The following is a 21,257-nucleotide window of genomic DNA, read 5'->3' as shown; positions in this document are numbered from 1 at the left end:
GTGGATCCCAGAGCATCTTGGACTGCCTCCTTATTGCCTCTTCCATCAACCTGCTACAGTGAGGAGCAGAGAGCCTGACCCCCCCACCCCCCAGGCCTGACCTCTTGACTTCCAGAGAGAGCAACAGCCCCACATCCCATAGAAACAGGTACTTGTGAAACTCCATTTCTCTCCCCACACATTTGTGCCAGTTTACTTAGGATGTGGCAAACATTTTATTGCCATTTGGGCTAACTAGACACCCATGGGGAAAAGAGCCCAGGAGCCCAGAATTTTGGTAACTTCAAATATATTTTATTACTTTCATTTTCATCTTAGAAACAACATGAAACCTGCATGCAGCACTTGTGGGTCTCAGCATTTACATAGCGGATACACAGCCTTACGGTGTGGCCTCTACAGAGGGGCAGTGTGTGGCATGGGGGGGAGTACCAAAGGCAATATGTACACAGGAGAGGGCACAGGATCATTCTAACTCTGAAAGAGGACTGTGCTGTTTGTATATGCACCGCAGGGGGAGTGTGCTTCCTGTTGGGGCACGGGGAAAGAAACAAAGCTTTGTGGGTTTCCCCTTGCCAATAGGATGTGTAGGGCGTGTGTCACGCATCTAATCCTGACTCTTACCTTTTCCTCTGTACGTTATTTTCTCTCACTGCAGGGGACTATTGATGCTGCAGAAGCACCAAAGCAGCGGACCTTTCAGAGACCCTCAGGTTGCAAGAAAGGCCCAGCTCCTTATTAAAGGGTCGCTTACCCCGGTCGGTCACGATGGGGAAATGAGCTGGGGTGGGGGGTAGGGGTGGGGATGAAGCTTGTTCTGGTAACTAGACTGAGTTCCTTGAAGCACAGATGTAGAAGGCTTGTTCCCAATGGCCCTGCAACAGGGCCCACTGTGGAGCCACACTGAAATGCTGACCAGTCATAAGCCGGGGAGAGTCCGTGGCAGCTGTGCCGAGGCGCCAGGCTCTCTGAGCAGAAGCTTCGAGAGCCTGGACAGGAGCAACGGTACGATGAATTGCCTCAACCAGACCTATTGTTCCTCCCCGGCACTTATAAAGCTCAGATGTGTGGTGACACATGGACAAATAGAAAACCCCTTTTAAAAAGAAAAGGTTTGAGGTTCCCCTCCACCCCCCCGGCAAACAGCCACTTGTAATGAAGTCTGGCGCACAGGAGAGCTGGATCGCACATCTGGAAGGCTTTCACACACAGCTATAAAATGTAAAAACTGACCCTGGTAAGAAGAGCCTTCTAGCAATATATAATCTGTCTTATGCTTGTAAGAAAGAAAGGGCTTTTATTTTAATCTGCAAAGTCCTCTGCTGAAGTCTGTCAACTGGCCTGGAGTTTGTTTTCTTTTTTTTTTTTTTTTTCTTTCTTTTCAAGATCGTCCACCCTATTCTTCGTAGACCCTGGGAAGAAAGGACACACAGGTGTAAGTGGATCGGGACGTGGTGTAGGCTGCTCACAGCTCCTGTGGAGTGGTTTCACCTATGAATCCTCTCCCAGGTCTGGGGCCAGCAGAGGAGATGGTTCTAAAGATGTGATTGAAATGCATGTGAAAGCTCACGCACAGATGGGCGTGGACTGTCACACCTAGCACCGGGCTTCACTTTTCAGGAGGCTCACTGCTCCTTCTTGCTTGTTCCTAATCATGCACTGAAATAAATTCCCAGGGGCTGGAGAGATGGTGCTCAAAAATCTGTCACTGCTCTGCCAGAGGCTTAAGTTCAGTTCCCAGCATCCTCATCAGGGGCTCCCAAACCTCTACACCCCCAGCTCGAGGGACATCTAACACCCTCTTCTGGCTGTCTTGGGCACCTGCTCACACACAGACACAGACACGTGCACATAAATAAAATAGAAACGCAATGGCGTGTTCCATGTAGCTGCCTCTCGTGACAGCCAGAGACTCTGGCTTCTACAGTGCTTTGAGCTCAGTTGTTGGTGCCATGGACCAGGGGCTCTGCTTGCTCCTTTCTCTCTTCTGAGCTATGGAACATGTGTGTTTCTTCTCTCTCTGACTCTGAACAGTTTTTTGATCTCTATCTTCATTTGTTAAGTCATTTTGAATCCTTTGCAAGGAAAGAAATAGAATGAGAAAGGGGAGGCGTGGTGGTTTCCTGTTCCAGGTGCCTCAGTGTTCTAAGAAAAGGATGAACGCAGTGGTGTGTGACATAGGCCTGTAGTCCTGAAATGCCAGCACTTGGGAGGTGGGCAGGCTAGGGTTCAGGGTTTGAGGCTATCCTGTCTTGAGGTTGAGTTGATACTAGACTGGGCCATATGAGACTTTGTCTCCACAAACAAGCAAATAGCCCTGCGAAGGCTAGCATGCAGCAAACCGGCAGAAGCCTGGTAGCAGAGACTCTCACAGCCTTCATGAGAGCAACCTGCAGAAGTAGAAAGGGTGGGGTGGGGGTGGGGCTGCAAGGAACCCACAGACACCTCTTCAAAACCACAGCCCAGGTAGAGGAAAATCAGATGGATAGAGGTTTGAATGTCTCCAGTAGTCTGAGCAAGACTTCCCAACCCTCCATAAGCTGGGGTCATTCTGCTTTTGATGACACAAGCCAGGAAGGTGGTAGGGGTGGAGGTGGGGTAGGGATGGGGGTGGGTTGGGCCAGGCTCTGCTTTTGCCATGTGAGCTGCGTGCCCTGACCAGAAAGAGGGCTTCATTCCCATCAGATACAGAGGAAGTAGTCGCTCACCTCAACACTTTCTATTTCAGACAATTGCAGATGAGGCAGTTTTAGAGGGAGCAAGAAAGGATTCAGGTGCAGAAGCTGAACAGGGGTGTCAGCCGTGAGAGAGCAGCTCACAGGGCTGAGGCCGTGTGGTATGTAAGTGTGTGTGTGTGTGTGTGTGTGTGTGTGTGTGTGTAGCACACTGTCACCTGCTGGGAAAGGTAGCACCAGGGACCCAGATTTTATACAGGTCTTGCCTCGACTTTTCCCAGTTTTTCGAAGAAAGCCAAACCCTGTCCTCACCTGCTGTTGGTTTCCCCCTCTTAGGCCAAGCTGCTGGAATCCTTGGGTGTGTCCTTCCTTAGCTTTGCTTTGCAGGTAAAGATAAAACAGGCCTTGGGTGTTTGAAGAGTGACCCACTTCAGGACATGGTACAAAGGAGCTGAGAACTGGCCTCTCCTTCTAAGACCAGACCTAGGACTCTGGGATTAGCCCATCAGCAGAGGTGTCTGGTCCAAGGCTCTGACCATCTATCTAAACTGTGACCCTTTGGGATAAAGAGGCTCTGATTGGAAGGGACTAAACTCAGTGACACTGAGAACCTGCCTGAGAAGACACTAGTCAGGTCTCTAGGAAGAACAGGGCATGGGAGCATTTTGGAGACGAAATCACCTTACTGGTAGGGGTCACCCTTACCATATGTACACCTATAGGGTTTTTGGCTAATGAGCTGTCACTTAAGAGGTCATACTCCAGCCCCTAAAGTTAACAGGGGGCAATTACACCAAGGGCTCACCCAGTCATTTCCATCTTAGGTGGCTTAAATACAAAGGGCAATCGCACTATGATATGAAAGTCAGGGGCTGGAGGGATGGCTCAGCAGTTGAGAGAATTACTGCTCTTGTAGAGGACCTGGGTTTGGTTCCTGACACCCACCCGGCAGTTCACAAACATCTGTAACTGCAGTGTCAGGGAATCTGATGAGCCTTTTGTTTTTCTTTGAAGTCCTTGGGCACCAGACATGTAGGGAGTACACATATGTACATACAGGCTTAAAACCCATTTACATAAGAGCAAAAAAATATCCTAAAGCTTTAAAAATATTCACATGAGTCTGTAATATGAAAGATAGAACGAGGTAGAATTTTTGTTCATGAAAAGATACACCTGCGGGGTGCATGCATGGCTGTGTGGAAAGCGGCAGTCTCCTTTGTGAAGTGGCGAGGTCCCCATCAGTGGGGGCACGGAAACAGTGTTAGGGTGTCTACTTTCATGGGTATTATGCGGGCGTCACACATTAGATGAGGCCGGTAGATGACATGGTGTGTGGATCTGTTCCTGCTCTGAAAGCCATAGCCAACAGCCCAAGCCTTTCTGAGTGGGTGGGAGTGGGCGTGGGTTGGAGGTGGGCGGGGCGGGATGGGGAGGGGTTGGGATGGGGTGGCGAGAAGAGGTATTACCTGCGTTTTTCGTTCCAGGCGTTGTACCATTTGATGAAGCGTTTGGTGCTCTGCAGCTTAGGATGCAGGCAGTGCTCCTGTCCCCGGTACCTGGACATGCTCTTGGTGGTTATACTGAAACGGAGCAAAATGGGGAGGGGGCACAAGGTTGAGATATCTGAGTAATTGACCGTAGGATCAGAACACTGGGCCGCTTAGTCCCTCCCTGCTTCAAGTGCCCAATCCCTGGTAAGCCTTTTGTAAAGATATATGTCTCAGTCTTCATTCATGGGACTAGTCTGCAGGAGTGAGTGGGTGACTCTCCCTCCTCCCCCGACAGTACCCAGCTGTTCCCAACAACTTCTCTTGGGGCTCTTCCAGTGTCCCAGAGGTAGACAGAACCACTGCTGGAAGGAGCTCTTGCCAAGTCCCACAGAAGGGCTGAGACATACTCCACAGACATCGTACTCTCTGACCGTTATTCTCGGCACCTGAACCCTCTAGAGCTTGTCCCTGGGCTGAAGATTTGCTGATCCTTAATGGCTTAGTAGCCTATTTTGATGCTTGAGGGTGAGGTCGCAATTATCTCATTCAGAGGCACGGGTACAGAAAAATAAGACCTTTTTTTCTCTAGGCCCCTCTCAGACATAGCTCCAGCACCCCATGGATGCCTGGCTGTGCAGGGGAGAAGCAGAACCTAGTACCGAGTGCAGTCAGCTGAGCCTGAATCCTTAAGACCTGTGCCACTCTGTCTGCCCTCTGTAAAACAGGAACAGCGAAAGGACCTGTGTCTCAGGGCTACTGAAGGAGCTAAAGATATATATCCTATGCAGAGTACTCAGCCTTTGGTAGGTGTCCAGGGACTTAGTTATTAATTATGAAATAGTCACAGGAGGTGAGGCAGCCAGGGGAAAGATAAACTTCACGTGTGTGCTCAGTCCTGGAGGGTCTGAGGTACCCCTCTCAGAGCCAGGGCGGCCAGAGTGGACAATGGTGAAGAATTAGAGTCTTGGAACATTCAGATGGGTTACAGAAGGGGTGGCTGGAGTTGAGATTAGAAAGAGGGGAAACTTTGCTCCCCACCTGGCCCCAAGGTGAAGAGTCAGGGTTAATAGGCCAAGTTCTAAAAGAGGCGGGTTTGCTGTGAACGGAATGGCAGTCTTGCCGGCGGAATGGGGGACCAAATGCTTTGTCAGGAGCTTGTCCTTCCCCCAAGACTAGTGATGGACATTCAACAAGACCAGGTAACTGTATCATGTTTCCCTGGAGAAAGTGGCTCCCTGCAGGCTCTGAGCGTGGGACCCTTCCTCTATATCTCAACCATCCTGTAAGAATTAGCATCTGCATTTCTTCCAAACCCACAATGCTGCTGTTGCTCCGAACGGCAAACTCCAGTACAAAAAAATTGAACAAACAAACAATACCCCCTCCCTCAGAAAAAATGTCTCTTCATAGGCCAGAGTACAGACTGAACATCCTACTTTTGAAGATCAGAGAGTGTACAAAAGGGTTCAGTTCTCTGCCTTAACCCCCACCCCCCAACAGAGGTGCCCAGAGCTTTCTCAGAATACTGGGGTTATGCAAATCAGAAGCAGGATGCAGAATCTGGGATCCAAGACCTAGCAACTATTAGAAATTCTGAGTTTCACCCCCCAGCAATTCTGGGGGTACCGATGGTTTGGATCATAACTCCGTGGACATATGACACAAATTGTCCTTCAATAACCTGGACTTGGGCTGGCAAGATGGCTCAGTAGGCACGTGTCCTTGCCACCAAGCCTGGAGCCACACCTGGTAGAGTAAACCACTTCCTACAAGAGATGTCTTCTGATCACACATGGGCCGTGGCATGCCTACTCCCTCCCCAATAAGAAGTGCATATATTTAAAAAAATTGGGGTTTTCCCATGCCCTGATTGCAACGACTTGCTCTCAAAAGACACACTGACTCCCCTGACCCCCTTCCCCCTTCCTCCCCAAACAGAGATATATGCATGACTCAGGGTGAGCTGGACATCTTGCCTTCAGCCTTTGTGGCTAAAAACCTGTTTTGGCAAAAAGTGAGGGTCCCTTATCTCATAAACAGGGAGAGAAACCTCTAGCCTGTCAAAAGATGGGATCAGAAGGGACAGTAAGTTTCCCCAAGGCTACAGGAAGGCAAAGCTTCCTTGACTGCAATTTCTCTCCCTACCTAGAGACCTTTACTCAAGGAAGACCTGTCTGGGGAGGATCCTCCTCTTTTTGAGTTGCTGATGCAGCGCATACTATTTTTTTTTTTTTTTTTTTTTTGTCCCCTGCAAGGTCTCAAAGACAACTTGCAATCTTTTCTGACATTTTTAAACCCTTAACTAGAAATTCTAAAGTTCTTGTGACTCTTGCCATGGGCATTTTAACCCCGAGCCAGCTTACACTCAAAAGGGTAGTTTTTTCCTTTCTCTGACTTGCAAGACAAGGGCAGGGGTAAGGATGTTAATTGAGAAGCTCATGACTAGGGTCAGCTCAGGCCCTGTGGCTCTCTGAATTTCCTGAACTTCAGCGGATGGAGGTGGTGAGGTGCCGGGTGGGGGGCGTGCCTTTCCTTCACAGACACGGCGTGAAGGCCTTTGGGCAAGCAAGGGCAGTCGGTGGAAGGCACTTGCCCAGACTGAGAATAAAGTGTGTCCTGTTTCTGGGGGAGGGGAAGAGGGGCCAATGGTCCATGGCAAATATTTGGGAGCTGTTTTGCCAAGGGCTGCCTTCCTGGCCAAGAGTGTATTGATGGGGGAAACAGCAGCGCTGGCTTCAAGTGGTTAATTGGGAAGGCTGAGGCGCAAGGAAACTCAGTGTTCTCTCTCTGCCCCAGTTTTTAAGACTTTGCCGGCATCCCCACTAAGCAGGCTGCAATGGTGGCATGGCACATTAGCCCCAGCAGAGCGCTTTCTCGGATATTGTTCAGATGTACGGACCCACGAGGCAGAAGAGACAGGAGCATTCTCACATTGAAAGCTCTGGGAGCCCCAAAGTGTCCACTCCTGTGGCCAGACCCCTGACTGAAATAGGACGCTGAAAGGAAAAGTTACTTTTCTCTTCAGTAAGAAGGCAGCACAGCCAGCCCAACAGGCTGGGTGTGTGTCCGGAACGGATCTGGTGTAGATGTTCTAAGCGGGCGCACCAGAACCACTAGCCCTCAGTAAATCTCGCCTGCCACTTTGAATCCTAACAAGGACAAGCTCAGAGGGACCGGGCAGAGAACCCCCCTCCCCTTTTGCAGACTGTCGGGCAATGTTCAGAGGACTTGCCAGCCGGGTTATAAACGGCTCCTCGGAGCCTTGGGAAAGGCAGAGAGAAAGGCCTTATCAGCCCGACCCAACCCAAGGTTGGGCCCCGTCACAGTACATGCCATGTTACCCCAGAACTCACATAACCATCTTCTCCTCGCAGTGTGGGTACTTTGGCTTCATTTCCAGCTTCTTCACGTCGCTGTAGCGGATCTTGGGCCCCTTCCGGGAACACTTACACTTGGACCCTGCAGGAGAGCGCGGCCGGGCTGCTGAGTCGCCGCAAGGGTCTTCGCGACCGCCCAAGGTGCCCGCCCGGGACCCCCCGGGTTCCAGGATGCCTAGGTGGTGCTTGGGCTCCCTAGGACGGGACGGGATCGCGACAGAGGGCCCTCGCGGCACTCACCGTCCACGCGCGAGGCGCACAGCGCCAGGAGCAGTAGGAGCAGCGCGGCCGCCAGGAGCCTCATGCTGGCCGGAGGGGCGCGGTGGGGAGCAGGGAGGCGAGGAGGGCGCCGGCCTGTGCGTGCGGCAGCCGGGGGATGCCGCCCGGCTGGGTTCTCGGTTTCGAGCACGCCTCTCTCTGTTCGGCTCTCTCCAGCTGCGCCCGTCGATGGGTGCTCCTGCCGTCTGTCGCGATGCTATGCTGCGCTTGGCGCTGGGTGCTGCGATCTCCCCACAGCTTCCCTCCGCCCACCCTGGCCTCTTTTAAATTCGCTCCTGCCCTCTCGGAGAGCGACCTCATTAATATGCAGAACCACTCGGTGACTCACTGAGATTTCTCAATGTGGTGGGGGGAGGAGATCTCCCAGCCCGCCCTGCCGCCCGCCCCGACCCATCGCGATCCCAGCGGCGCACACTCAGAGCCACGCGCGCACACGCACACACTCACATCCGCTACCCTCTCGCTCCACAGCACCTCCGCCTTCACGCACTTGCACACCCATACCTCCGTGCCGCCTTGGAGAGGTCAGGCGGGAGCACAGCCCGCTGAAGAGTGCTGCTCTTCTGTTTCCTGTGGACGCGTCTCAGGCCACACAGGTCTACTCTCCGAAGCCACCGAGAGACCCAGGCCTGGCTCAAATCCTAGAGTTTTCAAGCAGGTGCCAAAGGAGAATGTCAGCAGGCCCGCCCCCTGTGGTGTCGCTCTCGATTGTGCCTACTGGCCTTGGTTAAAGCTCAAGGCCAGGTGGAATTAAGGGGCTTAGCACAGGTTGTGTCAGCCTTTGATCAAGCCACTGGTTCACGGAGTGGGGGATGACTATGAGTGGAGTGTGTGTGGAGTGGAGTGGAGAGGACTATGTAACTCCTAGAAGGGGTCTAAAGTATGGTGTTCATGTGTGACTATCCAGGGGCTGTGGAGAACCTGGGGTACTTGTCACATCTACTCATAAGAACCTGTAAAGCCAGGGAGAACCCAGTAGGCAACTCTGACATGGGAACAGGAGGGAGGCCGTCTGGCCCTGTGAACAATGCACCAGACAGTGGTGGATGAAATTCCACCCGGCCCCACCATTCAGCAGCACACGACTGACTCTCCATTAAAAGGCTTCGTTTTACTCTCCTTAAACATGTAGGTGGTCATACTGCCCATCAAAGGCACCCGAGAGAAGGACTTAAGATCGGAAGAAGCAGTTATCAGGATGCGGGATGCTGTGCTCAGACAATGGTACTTAAGGGCATCATTCAAGTACATGTATTTCATATGTCACATTGACTGGGTCAACTTCCCTTAAATTGGTACGTTTAAGTTGTTTATTCGCCAGTGTAGAAATGGGAGAATCAGGTACAGCGAGGAAGAAGCAACTCATCCAAGGTTTTAGAACCAGGAAGCAGGTGACTAAGCACGGGGGGGGGGGGGGTGTCTATGGATATGGGACTGCAGAGTCAAACCACCCTATTGCTTTCAGACCCCTGCATTCTGGTAAAGTGCTGCTTTGAGAGACCCAGAGACAGGGTCCAGGTATCTTAGACTCATGGAGGGCTAGCCTTGGCTCCCAGGCCAGGGCTTGCTCCTTGCTGTGTTGTTAGCTTGGAAGCCCCTAGGGGTGCAAGTATCCAGAGGGGCTTCTGGGAAGGAGGTGGTAGTTGGCTAACTGTGGAATCTGTGCTTTCTCTTCTGTGTGCCTCTAGGGGACACTACTTGAAGAACAAGCAGAACCCACGGCCACCATTGTGCCAGTCCTTAAAGTCAGGCTGGCAACGGGACACTAGGCTCAGCAGAGAGAATTCGAGATGATCTTTGCCATTCATCACGTTAAAAGATTACAATTTGGGCTGAAGAGATTGAGCAATGGTTAACAGCACTGGCTGATCTTCCAAAAGACCCCACGATTGTCTGTGACTCCAGTTCCAGGGAATCTGACAAGCTCACACAGACATACATGTAGGCAGAACACCAATGTACATAAAATAAATTTGTAAAAGGTTTAAAACTTGTTTTTCTTCATGTATAGCAGCATGGGGGCTATTTCAGAAAAATAAGAGAACAGGCGAGGTTTTATCCATGCAGAGGTCTACACCAAGATGAAAACAGTACCATCTCTGGGGGTTGAGTGCTTTGTGCACAGCTAAAAGTCAGCTGCATATCTGGTGTGGCAATATGCCTGTTGTATCATTCTGTGGGCTGCTCTTGCTTTGTGCCTCTTTAAAAACGGTGTTATTTGAAATCATGTAGTATACCGGCCAAGAAGTCTGTGTCTGACTTCAGTTGGTCTGCATGTGGCTTTGAGCAAGTGATTCTTTTATGCCTTCCTCATCTGTGAGAAGAGGATGGTAATGGTACTTCCAGCACAGTGAGGGAGAAAAGTCTAGCAGTGGCTGTGTCCCAGTGGAAAGCCCAAGAATCCGATAGCTGTTCAGTCTGTGAGGTTGGATGTCTCAGCTGGTCTTCAGTACACATAGACTCCTAAAGAAGGCTCTAACACCTGTCTCAGCAGCAGGGTATATGGACTTGGCCGTGAGAACCAGGGCAAGCAGGCAGAAGGCATAGCTGCTTTCTGCCATGAGAGGGTGTCGCCCAGATTTAAGCAGGGTCTTCTGACCCCATATGATCTGGATTTAACATGGGTCTTTCTACCTCAGAAGATCCAATTAACTAAAAATCACCTCCAGCTATTCCTAGCCGTTTGGGATTTTAATGAATTCCAGATGTAGTCAAGTTGACAACCGAGAATAACCATCACAGGGAGGAAGCTACACCTCTGTCGGAAGGAGCGTGCTTCAGGCAGTAGATAAGGCTGCAGGGAACATTGCTGAACCTAGGCTGTGCAGAGGAAAGAGGCTATCCATGAGAATGTGTGCTCACATGCACGTATTGGAGGAGAGAAAGGGGTGTTTGTGGTATCCCAAGGTCTGGGGAAAAGCTCATTCTGTCTCCAGCATTTGTTTTAAAACAGCATCGGACTAACTTTCCTGGAGGTCATAGCCTCCACCCAGGTATCACTGCTTGTTCTGATGGGAGGTGGGACTTTATCATGGCTACCTTCCAACCTCGAAGACTAGAAGACAAGGAGATTCTCTCCCTCTTGTCCTCAAGCTCTCTCCATGACGGACCTTCTTAGCAAGAGGGTCCCTCTGCTCTGGTGGGACAGGAATCCTAGAATCAAGCATTCAGAGGAATGTAGGCCTCATCTACCCTGATAGTACATAGAGGGAAACTGAGGCCTGGAAAGGTAGTAGGCTTTCACACAAGGTCACAACAGGACATTAGTGGTAGTCACAATCCTGTCTGTGTCCTCTCCCTAGATCTTTAGGTGAGAACCCTGCTTTCATTCTCCAGAGCATATAGCCCTGTTGCCACCCATGACACAGTGGGTCTCACAGGTATGTAACTTCTACCTGGTTCCAGTGACCGAGTCCAAGTTGGTGGGTACCTGTGTTATTTGGAAGTTGTGTGTGTGTGTGTGTGTGTGTGTGTGTGTGTGTGTGTGTGTGTGTCTGTGTCTGGAAGAGGGAACCAAAATTGAGAAATTGCATCCACCAGATTGTCCTACAAGGCAAGTCCAGAAGGACTTTTATTGATTAATGATTGATGTGGGAGGGCTTAGCTCACTGCAGGGCAGGTGATCTGAGCTATAAGAGAAAGCAGGCTGAACAAGTCATGAGGAGCAAGTCAGTGAGTAGCACCTCTCCATGGCCTCTGCTTCAGTTTCTGCCTTGAGTTACTGCCTTGAATCCCCTTCCTGATGGGCTTCGATCCAGATGTGTAATCCAACTAAACTCAGGGACCCAGCCTTGCCTTCAAAATTGACCCCATTTTCACAGCCCACCCCGTGTGGCTGAATCCTGCCTTATCCTGTCTTGCCCTCTTTGAGTTTTTCTTGGTGGCTGTACTTCATGGTGACACAAAGCACAAAGGCCCTGCCAAGCTAAGCCCTCTCCTAATTTCCATGTGTCTGCTAACACCCATTGCTAGTCTGCACTGCCACCCTGCTTCTAACTAAACCATTCTCTCTCTCTCTCTCCCTCTCTCTCTCTCTCTCTCCCTCCTTCCCTCTCTCGCTGCTTCCACCCTAAAGCCTTGGTGGCTGCCTGTGTACAGAACAGGATTTTCTCACCCCCTTGGTTATTTGTTTCTGTTACCTTCCAGAACCTTCCCCTTCAAGGACATGGGTATTTAATGACACGGGTTGCTCTGTGGCTCTCTTGTTGACTCTGGTGCCATAATAGGAGCATAGAACCTGACACATAGTAGGTGCTTGCTTACTGCTCTAGTTGGTGGTATGAACCTGAGAGAGAGGAACCTAAGTGTGAGGCAGAATAAAGTCTCATGCACCAGCCAACTTTATTCAGAACATCAGACAATTTCTACTCCGAGGGTTAAGACAAGTCACCCGAGTGAAGTGTCCAGGCACAAGGGCAAGTCTTAGGTGGCAAACACATGCTTTTCCATAGAAGCATGTGAGCAAGTGACAATGGCCAGCTATCATGAGTAATCTAAAGTGAACTCATTCCTGTCCGCTACACCTGCAAAGGGCGTGGAAGCCCATTTCAAGAACAACTCATGTTATTGGACGGAGAGGTCGAAAGACTCTCGTCTACTCGATCAGGGACCGTGTTCTGACAGGTGCCCAATAGGTGGCTCATGATGTCATGGATGAAGTTTTCCCTTTATGCCTTCTGGTAACTTATGGATCCAGACTTCCCAGTTTAGAATTCTGTTCAGCTACCCTGTGCCTTTGTGGCAGGGTGGTCCAAAAAACAAAACAAAACAGAACAAACCCAAAACAATAATGGAGAGAGGGGAGGCTAATAACAATAACAAATAATACAGCTGTGATGAGGACTCAGTGGGCGGACACAGGACACGTGTATGTCATGTAGTGTGTGATACAGTCAGGGCCAGGAGTTTGTTTGGCTGTGTGGTTTTCCTTTACAGTAAATGTTTAGGTAGCACTCACATGTCAGGGGATACACAGATGTTTACTTAATTCTCATAACATCTGCATGATGTGGCTAGTCTCATTTGGAGAAAGAAAGGGAAACTGAGGCATGGGTTCCAGGGCTGAGATTCAGATCTGAGCAGCCTAGTTCTGAAATCCTGCCATGGGCTATCTTCCAGGAGTAAGGGGGTGTTCCTCCTCACCCCATTCTCTTCCCTAGGTTTTGATGCTGCCCATGTACTGGATGCTTTTCCTTTATGGCAATCTAGGACCCCCATCCAGTTGGGCTGCCAGAGTCTGCAACAAAGAAGGCAGGACGCCCATGTGCTACCTGGGATTTTCTTATGTTAAAAATCATCTGTTGTTAGTCAGAAATTTCAATGGAACCGAGTGTCCTGTATTTTAACTGGCACCCCTGAGTCCTATAGCAGAGGGTGCTGATGTTGTTTGGGCCACCCCTCTTTTGAGAGGATTCCTAAATCTCTGGGGTCTGGCTGGGCAGGGCTGGGAGGGTAGGGACAGGTATGAACTTCTGTAGGCACTGTTGGTTTTCCTGATGCAACAAAGAGGGGGACACAGGGTGACCAGGCTGACTATGGTGATCAGTGTAACATCACCAGTGTGATCACCATAGGAACAGTGTGAGGTTCACCATGGGAACAGTCTGAGGCTCACTCTGTGGAATCATACTGGCTGCTCTAGGTGTGAGCTGCTAAGAGAGTCCTACTTTAGCTCTGACCCAGTAGAGTAAGTCCATCAGGCAAGAGGGCTGTGTTGTCCCCACAAGCCTTGTAGGAAGAACTCTGGCTGATGTGGGAAGAAAAGCTGGCAGGAGGGGGTTGGGAGCCAAGAGAAATCTTGCTGACAGCTTAACAGTTGGTCTCCGCTTCTTGGAATTCTTGGTCCTTTCTTGAAAAAAAAAATGTATCCAGGGAAATGTCTTAAGAGCGAGGTATTTGTGATGTTGGTGCTTTTTGGTTAAGGACCTCCCGTCTGGAATGTCTGCCATTAGAGCCAGAAACCTCTGGAGAGAGGAAGTGACTGGCTTTGGGCTGAGGGCTGGTGACTAAGTTGCATTGCAATCTGCATTTAGCTGTGCAGGTGGGGGACCAGAGTCAAAGGCTCTGCTTTGAGAGTTTACCTGCCAGGTCCTTAGCCTTGGCTAATCTTACACTACTGAGAGGTGGTGCCATTCTGTGTCTTAGCGACTACTCACTTGCTTCTGACACGACCAGGTTCTTAACAGTGAGCGATTCAGGGCCATAAAAGAATTGTCATAAACAGCTCCCGGGAGCCAAGAACACAGCCCAGATTTTAAGCACATAATGGAATCATATCAAAAGCAAGAGGGGTGGGAGGAGTCATAAATCCTCGAAGTGCAAAAGAATCTGTCCATTGTGACATTTGTGCTGAAGGGAAACCAGATGTGGATGCTGGGAGCAGGGGCAGGAGGGAAGGATGCTAAGCAAGGGCCTCTGCAAAGGTGGGAGCTGCACCCGCCCCTTCTTCAAGTTGGCTCAGGCTGTGGCCTGCTCATCTCTGCTGGAAGTCCGGAGTCAGAGGCGAAAGGCAGAGGTTATATGGGTTGGACTAACAGACATTTCACAAGGTTCCGTGGTTATGCCTTTGAAGGCTCAGCACTTGGCATGGCCCTTTAAAACGTGTTTAGAGACTCAATGCGTTTATTCCAAAGAGGAATAAAATGCAGCAGAGGCATGTAGCATTCACTGGAAATGAGCAAGAAACATGCCAGACTAGGCTGCCATTCTTCTGCTGGGAAAGGGGGTGGTGTGTGTTTGTTGTGTTGCAAGACACAAGCCAGCAGCTCCCTGGAGGTCTGTAGGGGAGGGGGAGCCCAGGCCAGCAGCCTGGGGAGGTAGTGTGGGTCCAGGAGAGCATTCCTGAACAGAGTGAGGTTCGGGGGAGACTCTCAGGGAGGTACAGCTCTATGTGAGGACAGGGCATGAGCAAGGATAAGTAGACAATCAGAGGTCCTGGCAGGAGGGAGTCTTGAGCACTGGTACCTGGACCACGTACCTGATTGTACTGGAAAACTGGGTTTGGTGCCATTGCAACTTTTTATTATGTAAAATGACAAACAGGAAACAAACAAGCCAATATAAGCAAATGGAAAACAACAAAGAAACAAACAAATTGAACAAACCGGTACAGCAAACCTGTACCTTCTGGCCTTCCTGGATCCAGCCCAGGCTACCCTTACATGAAGAGGCTTTCGTTAATTGTAGCATTTAACTCCCCACCTCCCAAATCTTTGGTATGTGTCATTTCCCAAGATCCCTAACCTCTGTTGAGTTCCTACTTTGAATGCCCAGAAAGGCTTGACAGGACCCTGGGGTCAGACCCAGGCTTTGTGAAAGATGTGTAAGCCCCAGCTCAGTGGCTTGAATTTAGGGGCTGAAATAATTTTCTCTAGTGCCCATCTGCAGGTTGGGCTTAGGAAGCCCTCGGTGCTCAGCCCGCCCACCTCCCTCAGCCACATGCCACCTCCTGTCACTAGAGTGAACTGTGTCAAGGCCTCTGGCAGGTGGCTGGGCTGACTATAGTCACAGAGGCACTGGGCTCAGTTCACTGGGGTTTCAGGGAGGTTCCCAAACACTGTTATTCAAAAGCTCTGGGGTTTTGAAGTACTGGCTCACCAAGGCTTGGTTTCCATAATAAGATAATATTCCAGTCTATGGGTTTTGTGACAGCTGCCCCCTTTTCGGTGTATGGAGTAATGGCTATAGCCTTGCCATATGCAGTTTGAATTTTGCATATTTCGTGCGTCGTAAGGATGGATGACTTCTCAGCTACCTTTCCAAACTCAGTCTATTGTTTTCTTTTGATACAGAGCATTCCCAGATGTTCCTTTATCAGAAGCAGAGCAGGGGCTGCTTTTTCATAGGTACCAGGAGAGTTGGCATCTGGAATGTTCCATCTGGGGCTCCCTTGCAGGGTAAAGCACATCCAGGGGAAAGGCCAGGCCCCTAACAGGAGCTTCCCCTGTAATCAGCCTCTCTCCTTCCCAACTCTCTTCCCCAAACTCTGTTCAAAGCATGGGGACCCTCCCCTTCTCCAGCCTTTGCCTCAAGAGCATCAGGGGCCACTATGGCTAGAAATACCTACTGTGAGCCTACCTACTGTTAGGCAAGGTGCAGGGCTGCAGGTGAATAGGGTGGGGTTGGGAGGAGAGACTTTTCTTACTCTGTCTTTACCCACAGGACCTGACTTTGGCAGGCAGCCTGTGGATGCTGGGGAGTGTTGCATGGTCCCTGAGTGCATTTACTTGGTGTCTGGGCTTATAACACTGTTTGGAGACATCAAGAACACACCACATTCCCCTTGCAAAATCACTGGAGTCTGTAGATATTTTTTTTTAAATGGAGGCACCTGGCTCACTTAAACTCATGATGTTGAAATGTCTGAGGGCCAAGGGCTGAGTTTGTGGAGAACAGAGATGTGCTGAGGGGTTGTAAAAGCTTGAGCATTTCCAGGGCCACTGCTGGCCTGTGCCTTCCCACCACCTGGCCCAGCCTGCACCGCTCCCTGTTTGGGTGGAGGCTTTGTAGGAAAGACAATAGCCTGGCTGTGCAGAACTTCAGATCAGCTGGCTGTTCCCCTCTCCTTTCTTCTCCTCTCCCTCTCCCTCCTCTCCCTCCTTCCTCCTCTTCCCCCTTCCTCCTCTTCCCTTCCTCCTCTTCTTCCTCCCTCCTCTTCTTCCCTCCCTTCTCTTCTTCCTCTCCCTCCTTCCTCTTTCTCCTCTCGCTCCTCCTCTCCCTCCTCCTTTCCCTTCTCTCCATTCTCCTCTCCCTCCTCTCCCCCCTTATGTCTCCTCTCCCTCCTCCACTCCTTCCTTCTCTCCCCTCCTCTCCCTCCTTCCTCCTCTCTTCTCCCTCCTCCTCTTCCTCCTCCTTTTCTCCCCCTTCCTCTTTCTCCTCTCCTTCCTCCTCTCCCTCCTCCTTTCCCCCTTCCTCTCTCTCCCCTTCTTCCTCCTCTCCCTCCTTCTTCTCTTGCTCCTCCTCCTCTCCCCTTTCCTCTCTCTCCTCCACTTCCTCCTCTCCCTTCTTCTCTTTCTCCTCCTCTTGACTATGTTAAGGCCTTAGTATCCATATTCCAGAGAGCAGATTCAGGGTTTCCCAACTTTGATGGCTTCAGAATCAAGCACACAACACACCCTCACACCCTCAGGGGACACTGGTCAACCACAGCATCTTGTTTTTGTTCTTTAAGATACTCAGCCACATCTGGATCTTTGTGCTCTGACCCTGAGAGTCAACCGCAGTCATAACTCACCTGTCATAGTCTCCGGCCCCAATAAACAGACACTTAGCACTTGTAAACTTCGGCAGGTACAACTGACATAGGAAACGAACGGGCTTTGATGGGCCTGGGCAGCAATGCCATCGAAGGCAGCATCTGCAGTTCCCAGCCTGGACACAGAGTTCCCAGTGCATTCCAGGAGGCGTGCTGGGGATGACATGTGACTTGTGACAGACAAGCAGTGGCCCATTTCTATAGAAATTTGATAGCTACCCTGGGCCACAAGATACCTGAGCACAGGAACCATGTCATTTCATTGTCTAGGGGCTTGGTAAAGTATCACCGAGTAAATGAATATGCCTCTAGAAAGAGCAACATGGGTGAAGAATGAGGCCCTTCAAGAACAGGAAGGACACTCGAAGCCACAGTCCCCTCCGAGGTCAAGGACAGGTGGGAGGGCCCACTATGGGGACTTTGGCCTTGGGCCTAATGAATAGGGTTTAGGCAACAGTGTTTTTCCAGTCTTTGGCACTTGCTGAGATGGCCACTGTGGAATGGCTTTCTGCTTAAACTTCTCTGTGGGGGAAAATTGCCTTCATGTGGAGATTCTTAGATGAATACAGAAGGTCTGGGGAAATTTGGAAGGTCGGGCTCTAAGCCCTATCACAATTGAGAGCTGGTGATATATGGTGAGACATGGGGGTGGGAGGGTTGGAACCAAACAGTACTCAGTTCAAATCTTGTTTTCTAATAACTTGCATTACATTGCCAGGTTACCCAAACTCTTGAACCTCAGTTTCCTACTTTGTCAAATGGGGGCAGTTTCGTCCCCAGGTAGGATGCCTGTAGAGAGTGCATGGCATAGTCTGAGAGCATTCGTCCCAATGCCTGGTCTGGGGAAGCCTGGATTGTAGGTATGGTTAGCATTTCACCCGAGTGCTCTTCCTCCAGCCGCCTCCAAGAGGAAGAGGAAATACAGGAGAGATCAGTGACTGAGAATGAGGGCTATGGACCAAGCTGAACTTCATTCTCTGGCACCACAGCTGGGAGGGTGCCCAAGAACCTCATCAGACGTTTTTTTGGAGGGAAAAATGCTCATTCATGTATGGCCTTACTTAGAAGTCTTTGCCTTTCTGTTAGACCAGCAGCCCCCTGATCCTTAGACCCATTCAATGATAAGGAATCTAAAACAGAGGCCTAGGAAAGGTACTCCTGATCCTCCCCTTGCTCCTCTTCCCTTCCCTCCTCCTTCCCTCCTTCCTCCTCCCCTCCCTCCTTCTCTTCCTCCCTTTCCTCTCTCTCCTTAGGACTTAGAACCCTGGTCTCTTGACCTCTAGTCTAGGACCCCAGGCCATGGCTTTATGGGAATGGCTTTAGACCCCATTTCCAAACAGTACCCGGTCAAGGTAGGTGGTGTCTAATATCTTGAGGCAATATCATAGTTGAAGTTATCACTCCCTTACACAGCTGTGCTTCCATACATCTTCTGCAGTATAAACAGTGTCTTTGTTCAAGACCAGAGAGAACTACCATTCTCATTAGTCATGGCTGATCTTAGTTGTCAACTTAGGAAACCTGGGAAATGGAAACCCTCAGTTCAGAAAACTGCTTTCATTAGATTTGCCTGTGTTTGTGTCCGGGGAACATTTTCTTGGTTGTTAGTTGATATGTAAAGGCTCAGCCCACTGTGGGTGGTTCCATCCCTAGGCAGGTGAATCTGGGCTGTATAAGAAAGTTGGCTGACCCTGCCTGTGAGCAAGGGAGTAAGGAGCATTCTTCAGTGGGTTTCTGCTTTCAGCTCTTTCTTGGCTTTTCTTAGGGATTGACTATACCCTGCAAGCTAAAACAAACAAAACAGACAAACAAACAAGCCCCAAACCTTCTTCACAAAGTTGTTTTTGGCCATGGTGTTTATCACAGCAACAGAAAGCAAACTAGAATACCATTGCATAGCTTTGGGGCTAGATGACATGAATCCTATATTCAGAGTCCACCAGTGGATGTGTATTGCTGTCCAGAGACGCAAAGTGACTAGTGAATAGAGGCCACTTGATAGGGATGTGACACTGCCACCAGATGGACACCATTGACCAGAGATACTGAATCATCCAAGGACCCCACTTAGCAGGTTAGTAAAACAATTTATGCAGATGTCAACATTCCTCTCTGTGACTAGATACAGGTTGTTTATGAGTATTTTATAATGAATGGGTGTGTACAGGATTTTGTGCTTTCTAGATGGGAAAATTATATCATATCAGTCGGATCAGAGGTTATTGTGTGGCGTTTTCCTTCATGTGGCAACTTAATTGAGTTCAAGAGAAGGTGCTATGGCAGGATGCACCAAGCCCACCACAGAATTGGGAAGTGTGGGTCCTGGTGTGGTAACAACCCGCCAAGGGAATTGTGAGTGGGTGCAGTGTGGTGAGGTGCCACGTTAGAACGGCTCTTGGACCACTTGGGTTAGAGAGTACCCTGGGGGCCAGCATAGAGCCACTGAGATAAATTAGTGTGAGTTCCATATGGCCCTAAAGTGCTAGAACTAGTGTGAGAGCAGCTACCTAGGAGCCATAGAGAGCCAGAGCAGCTCAAATTGGTCATTCACATACTTTGATATTTATTGCAACAGGGTCTAGTTGACTTATGAGGCACCTGGCAAGCACAGTCAGCAAACATAACGGTTTAGTGATCTCTTACCTGGCACCTGGGCACCAGTGTTCTGCACTCTGGTCACCAAAAGTGAATGCAGTCATAGCTGGACATGCTTTCAGGACACACTGCCCATCATCCAATCCCTTACCCCTTCCACACTTGCCTCTCACAGGAGCCTATGCATTGGAAAATTGGGCTGTAAAGCAAACTTTCACAATCCTTGGGACCAACAGTTGTTCAATTTCCTCCCCTTCCTTCTCCTTTTCCTCCTCCTCTTCCTCTTCCTCCTCTTATTTTTCCTCCTCCTCTTTCTCTTCTTGTTTTGCATGTAGAGACATTTTATATACAACATTTAAAAGAGTCCATGAACATGACTGGAGCCCTGAGGGTATTTTTCTGAGAATATTTCATGAGAAAGAGACAAGTGATTGCTGTTTATACCCGGCTGGTAACCATAGAGACGAAGTTCCATCAGATCAAAGTCAGAAGGTAATTAACTCCCTGCAAATTACAGTTGTTGAACTCAGGCTAAGACACATGATTTCACTCACGGGCTAAGCAGTCAAGAGAAAGGTTCTGGGGGGAAGGGAAAGGGCTAGCAAGACTTACAAGCAAAACTGTGTCTCCTGTCCCTTTCTAGAGGGAAGGTCTCTGAGAGGCCTGTGGTCTGACCCAAGGGCTTGGCCTGTGCAGCTGTCAGGCAAGTGCACCCTGGTCCCTTCCCCCTGTGTCTGACGTCCAAATGGTCTCTTTCCAGATTCACAGGGTGGACTCCATGGGTGCAGGCTGTGCTCAGGTGTTCATGAACTGGATAAAAAGATGACCGGCCACCTTGTCTTAATCATGATTTCCATTTGTCACCTTCCCATATTGTTCTATTAAGCAGATGTGTGTGTGTGTACGTGTGTGTGTGTGTGTGTGTGCGCACGCGCGCATAGGTTCTTATCCTGTACAAGCTGCCAAGCAAGCAGATCCTCCCACCCTATGTGTTACTAGATCAACTCTTCTTGGTGACCCTTGGAGGTTGCATATAGCACACAGTCATGGTCATCAGGCAGTGACAATCTCAGAATTGGCCTTCCCTTCTCTGCCCAGTTGATACCTCTGCAGGATTTCAGCTTCCAGATGCCCAAATGACAGTTTTTAGAGGACTGACTGCTCCCTTTGATGTAGTTCTGGGGTTGATGCACTTGGCAAGGGGGTGCAATTCAGTCCTACTTACTAGCTGTGAGACTTTTGTTGAATTACTTAGTATTTCTATGACTCACTCTGTTTGAAAAGAACAGGTCTGCGGAGGAGGAGGTATCACATGTAGAACCTGCCAGCACAGTGCCCAGCACCTTGGGCCAGATGGCTATGAAGCCCAGAATGCCAGCAGAAAGGCTGAAGGGTAGAGGAGGCAGGAGCTTACCCAAAGCTCCCCCAACCCACTACCAAGTCAGGCTGTTTGAGGAATAAAAGAGTTAAGATATTAAATAACTTGGTTTTGACAGAGACAGAAAGACAGCTGATAGTTGGGAGGCAGGGCAGGTGAATTAGGTAGGAAGCACAGGCTGTTTATGGGTGAGAAAGCAAGACCTGG

The 21,257-nt window shown here is 49.9% G+C and overlaps 1 protein-coding gene across 2 annotated transcripts; it reads right to left on the bottom strand.

The window, feature by feature from the left end:
- Positions 1–291: 291 nt before the first annotated feature.
- On the bottom strand, positions 292–8,050 carry CXCL14 (C-X-C motif chemokine ligand 14; the record flags this gene model as incomplete). Of its 2 annotated transcripts, XM_080921425.1 has the most annotated exons (4): positions 7,786–8,050; positions 7,522–7,627; positions 4,145–4,258; positions 292–1,412 (listed from the first exon to the last, which is right to left on the bottom strand). In XM_080921425.1, exons 1-4 carry the CDS (start codon positions 7,847–7,849, stop codon positions 1,397–1,399), a joined length of 300 nt encoding a protein of 99 aa, XP_080777551.1. In that variant the 5' UTR covers positions 7,850–8,050. The 2 variants fall into 2 exon arrangements, with proteins under 2 accessions (XP_080777551.1, XP_080777552.1); XM_080921426.1 differs by lacking the exon at positions 292–1,412 and having other exon boundaries at positions 4,141–4,258.
- Positions 8,051–21,257: the final 13,207 nt, after the last annotated feature.

This window comes from Micromys minutus (assembly GCF_963924665.1).
Source record: "Micromys minutus genome assembly, chromosome: 1".
In the NCBI taxonomy this organism is placed as follows: domain Eukaryota; kingdom Metazoa; phylum Chordata; class Mammalia; order Rodentia; family Muridae; genus Micromys; species Micromys minutus.
This window is presented reverse-complemented; position numbering and strand designations above follow the sequence as displayed.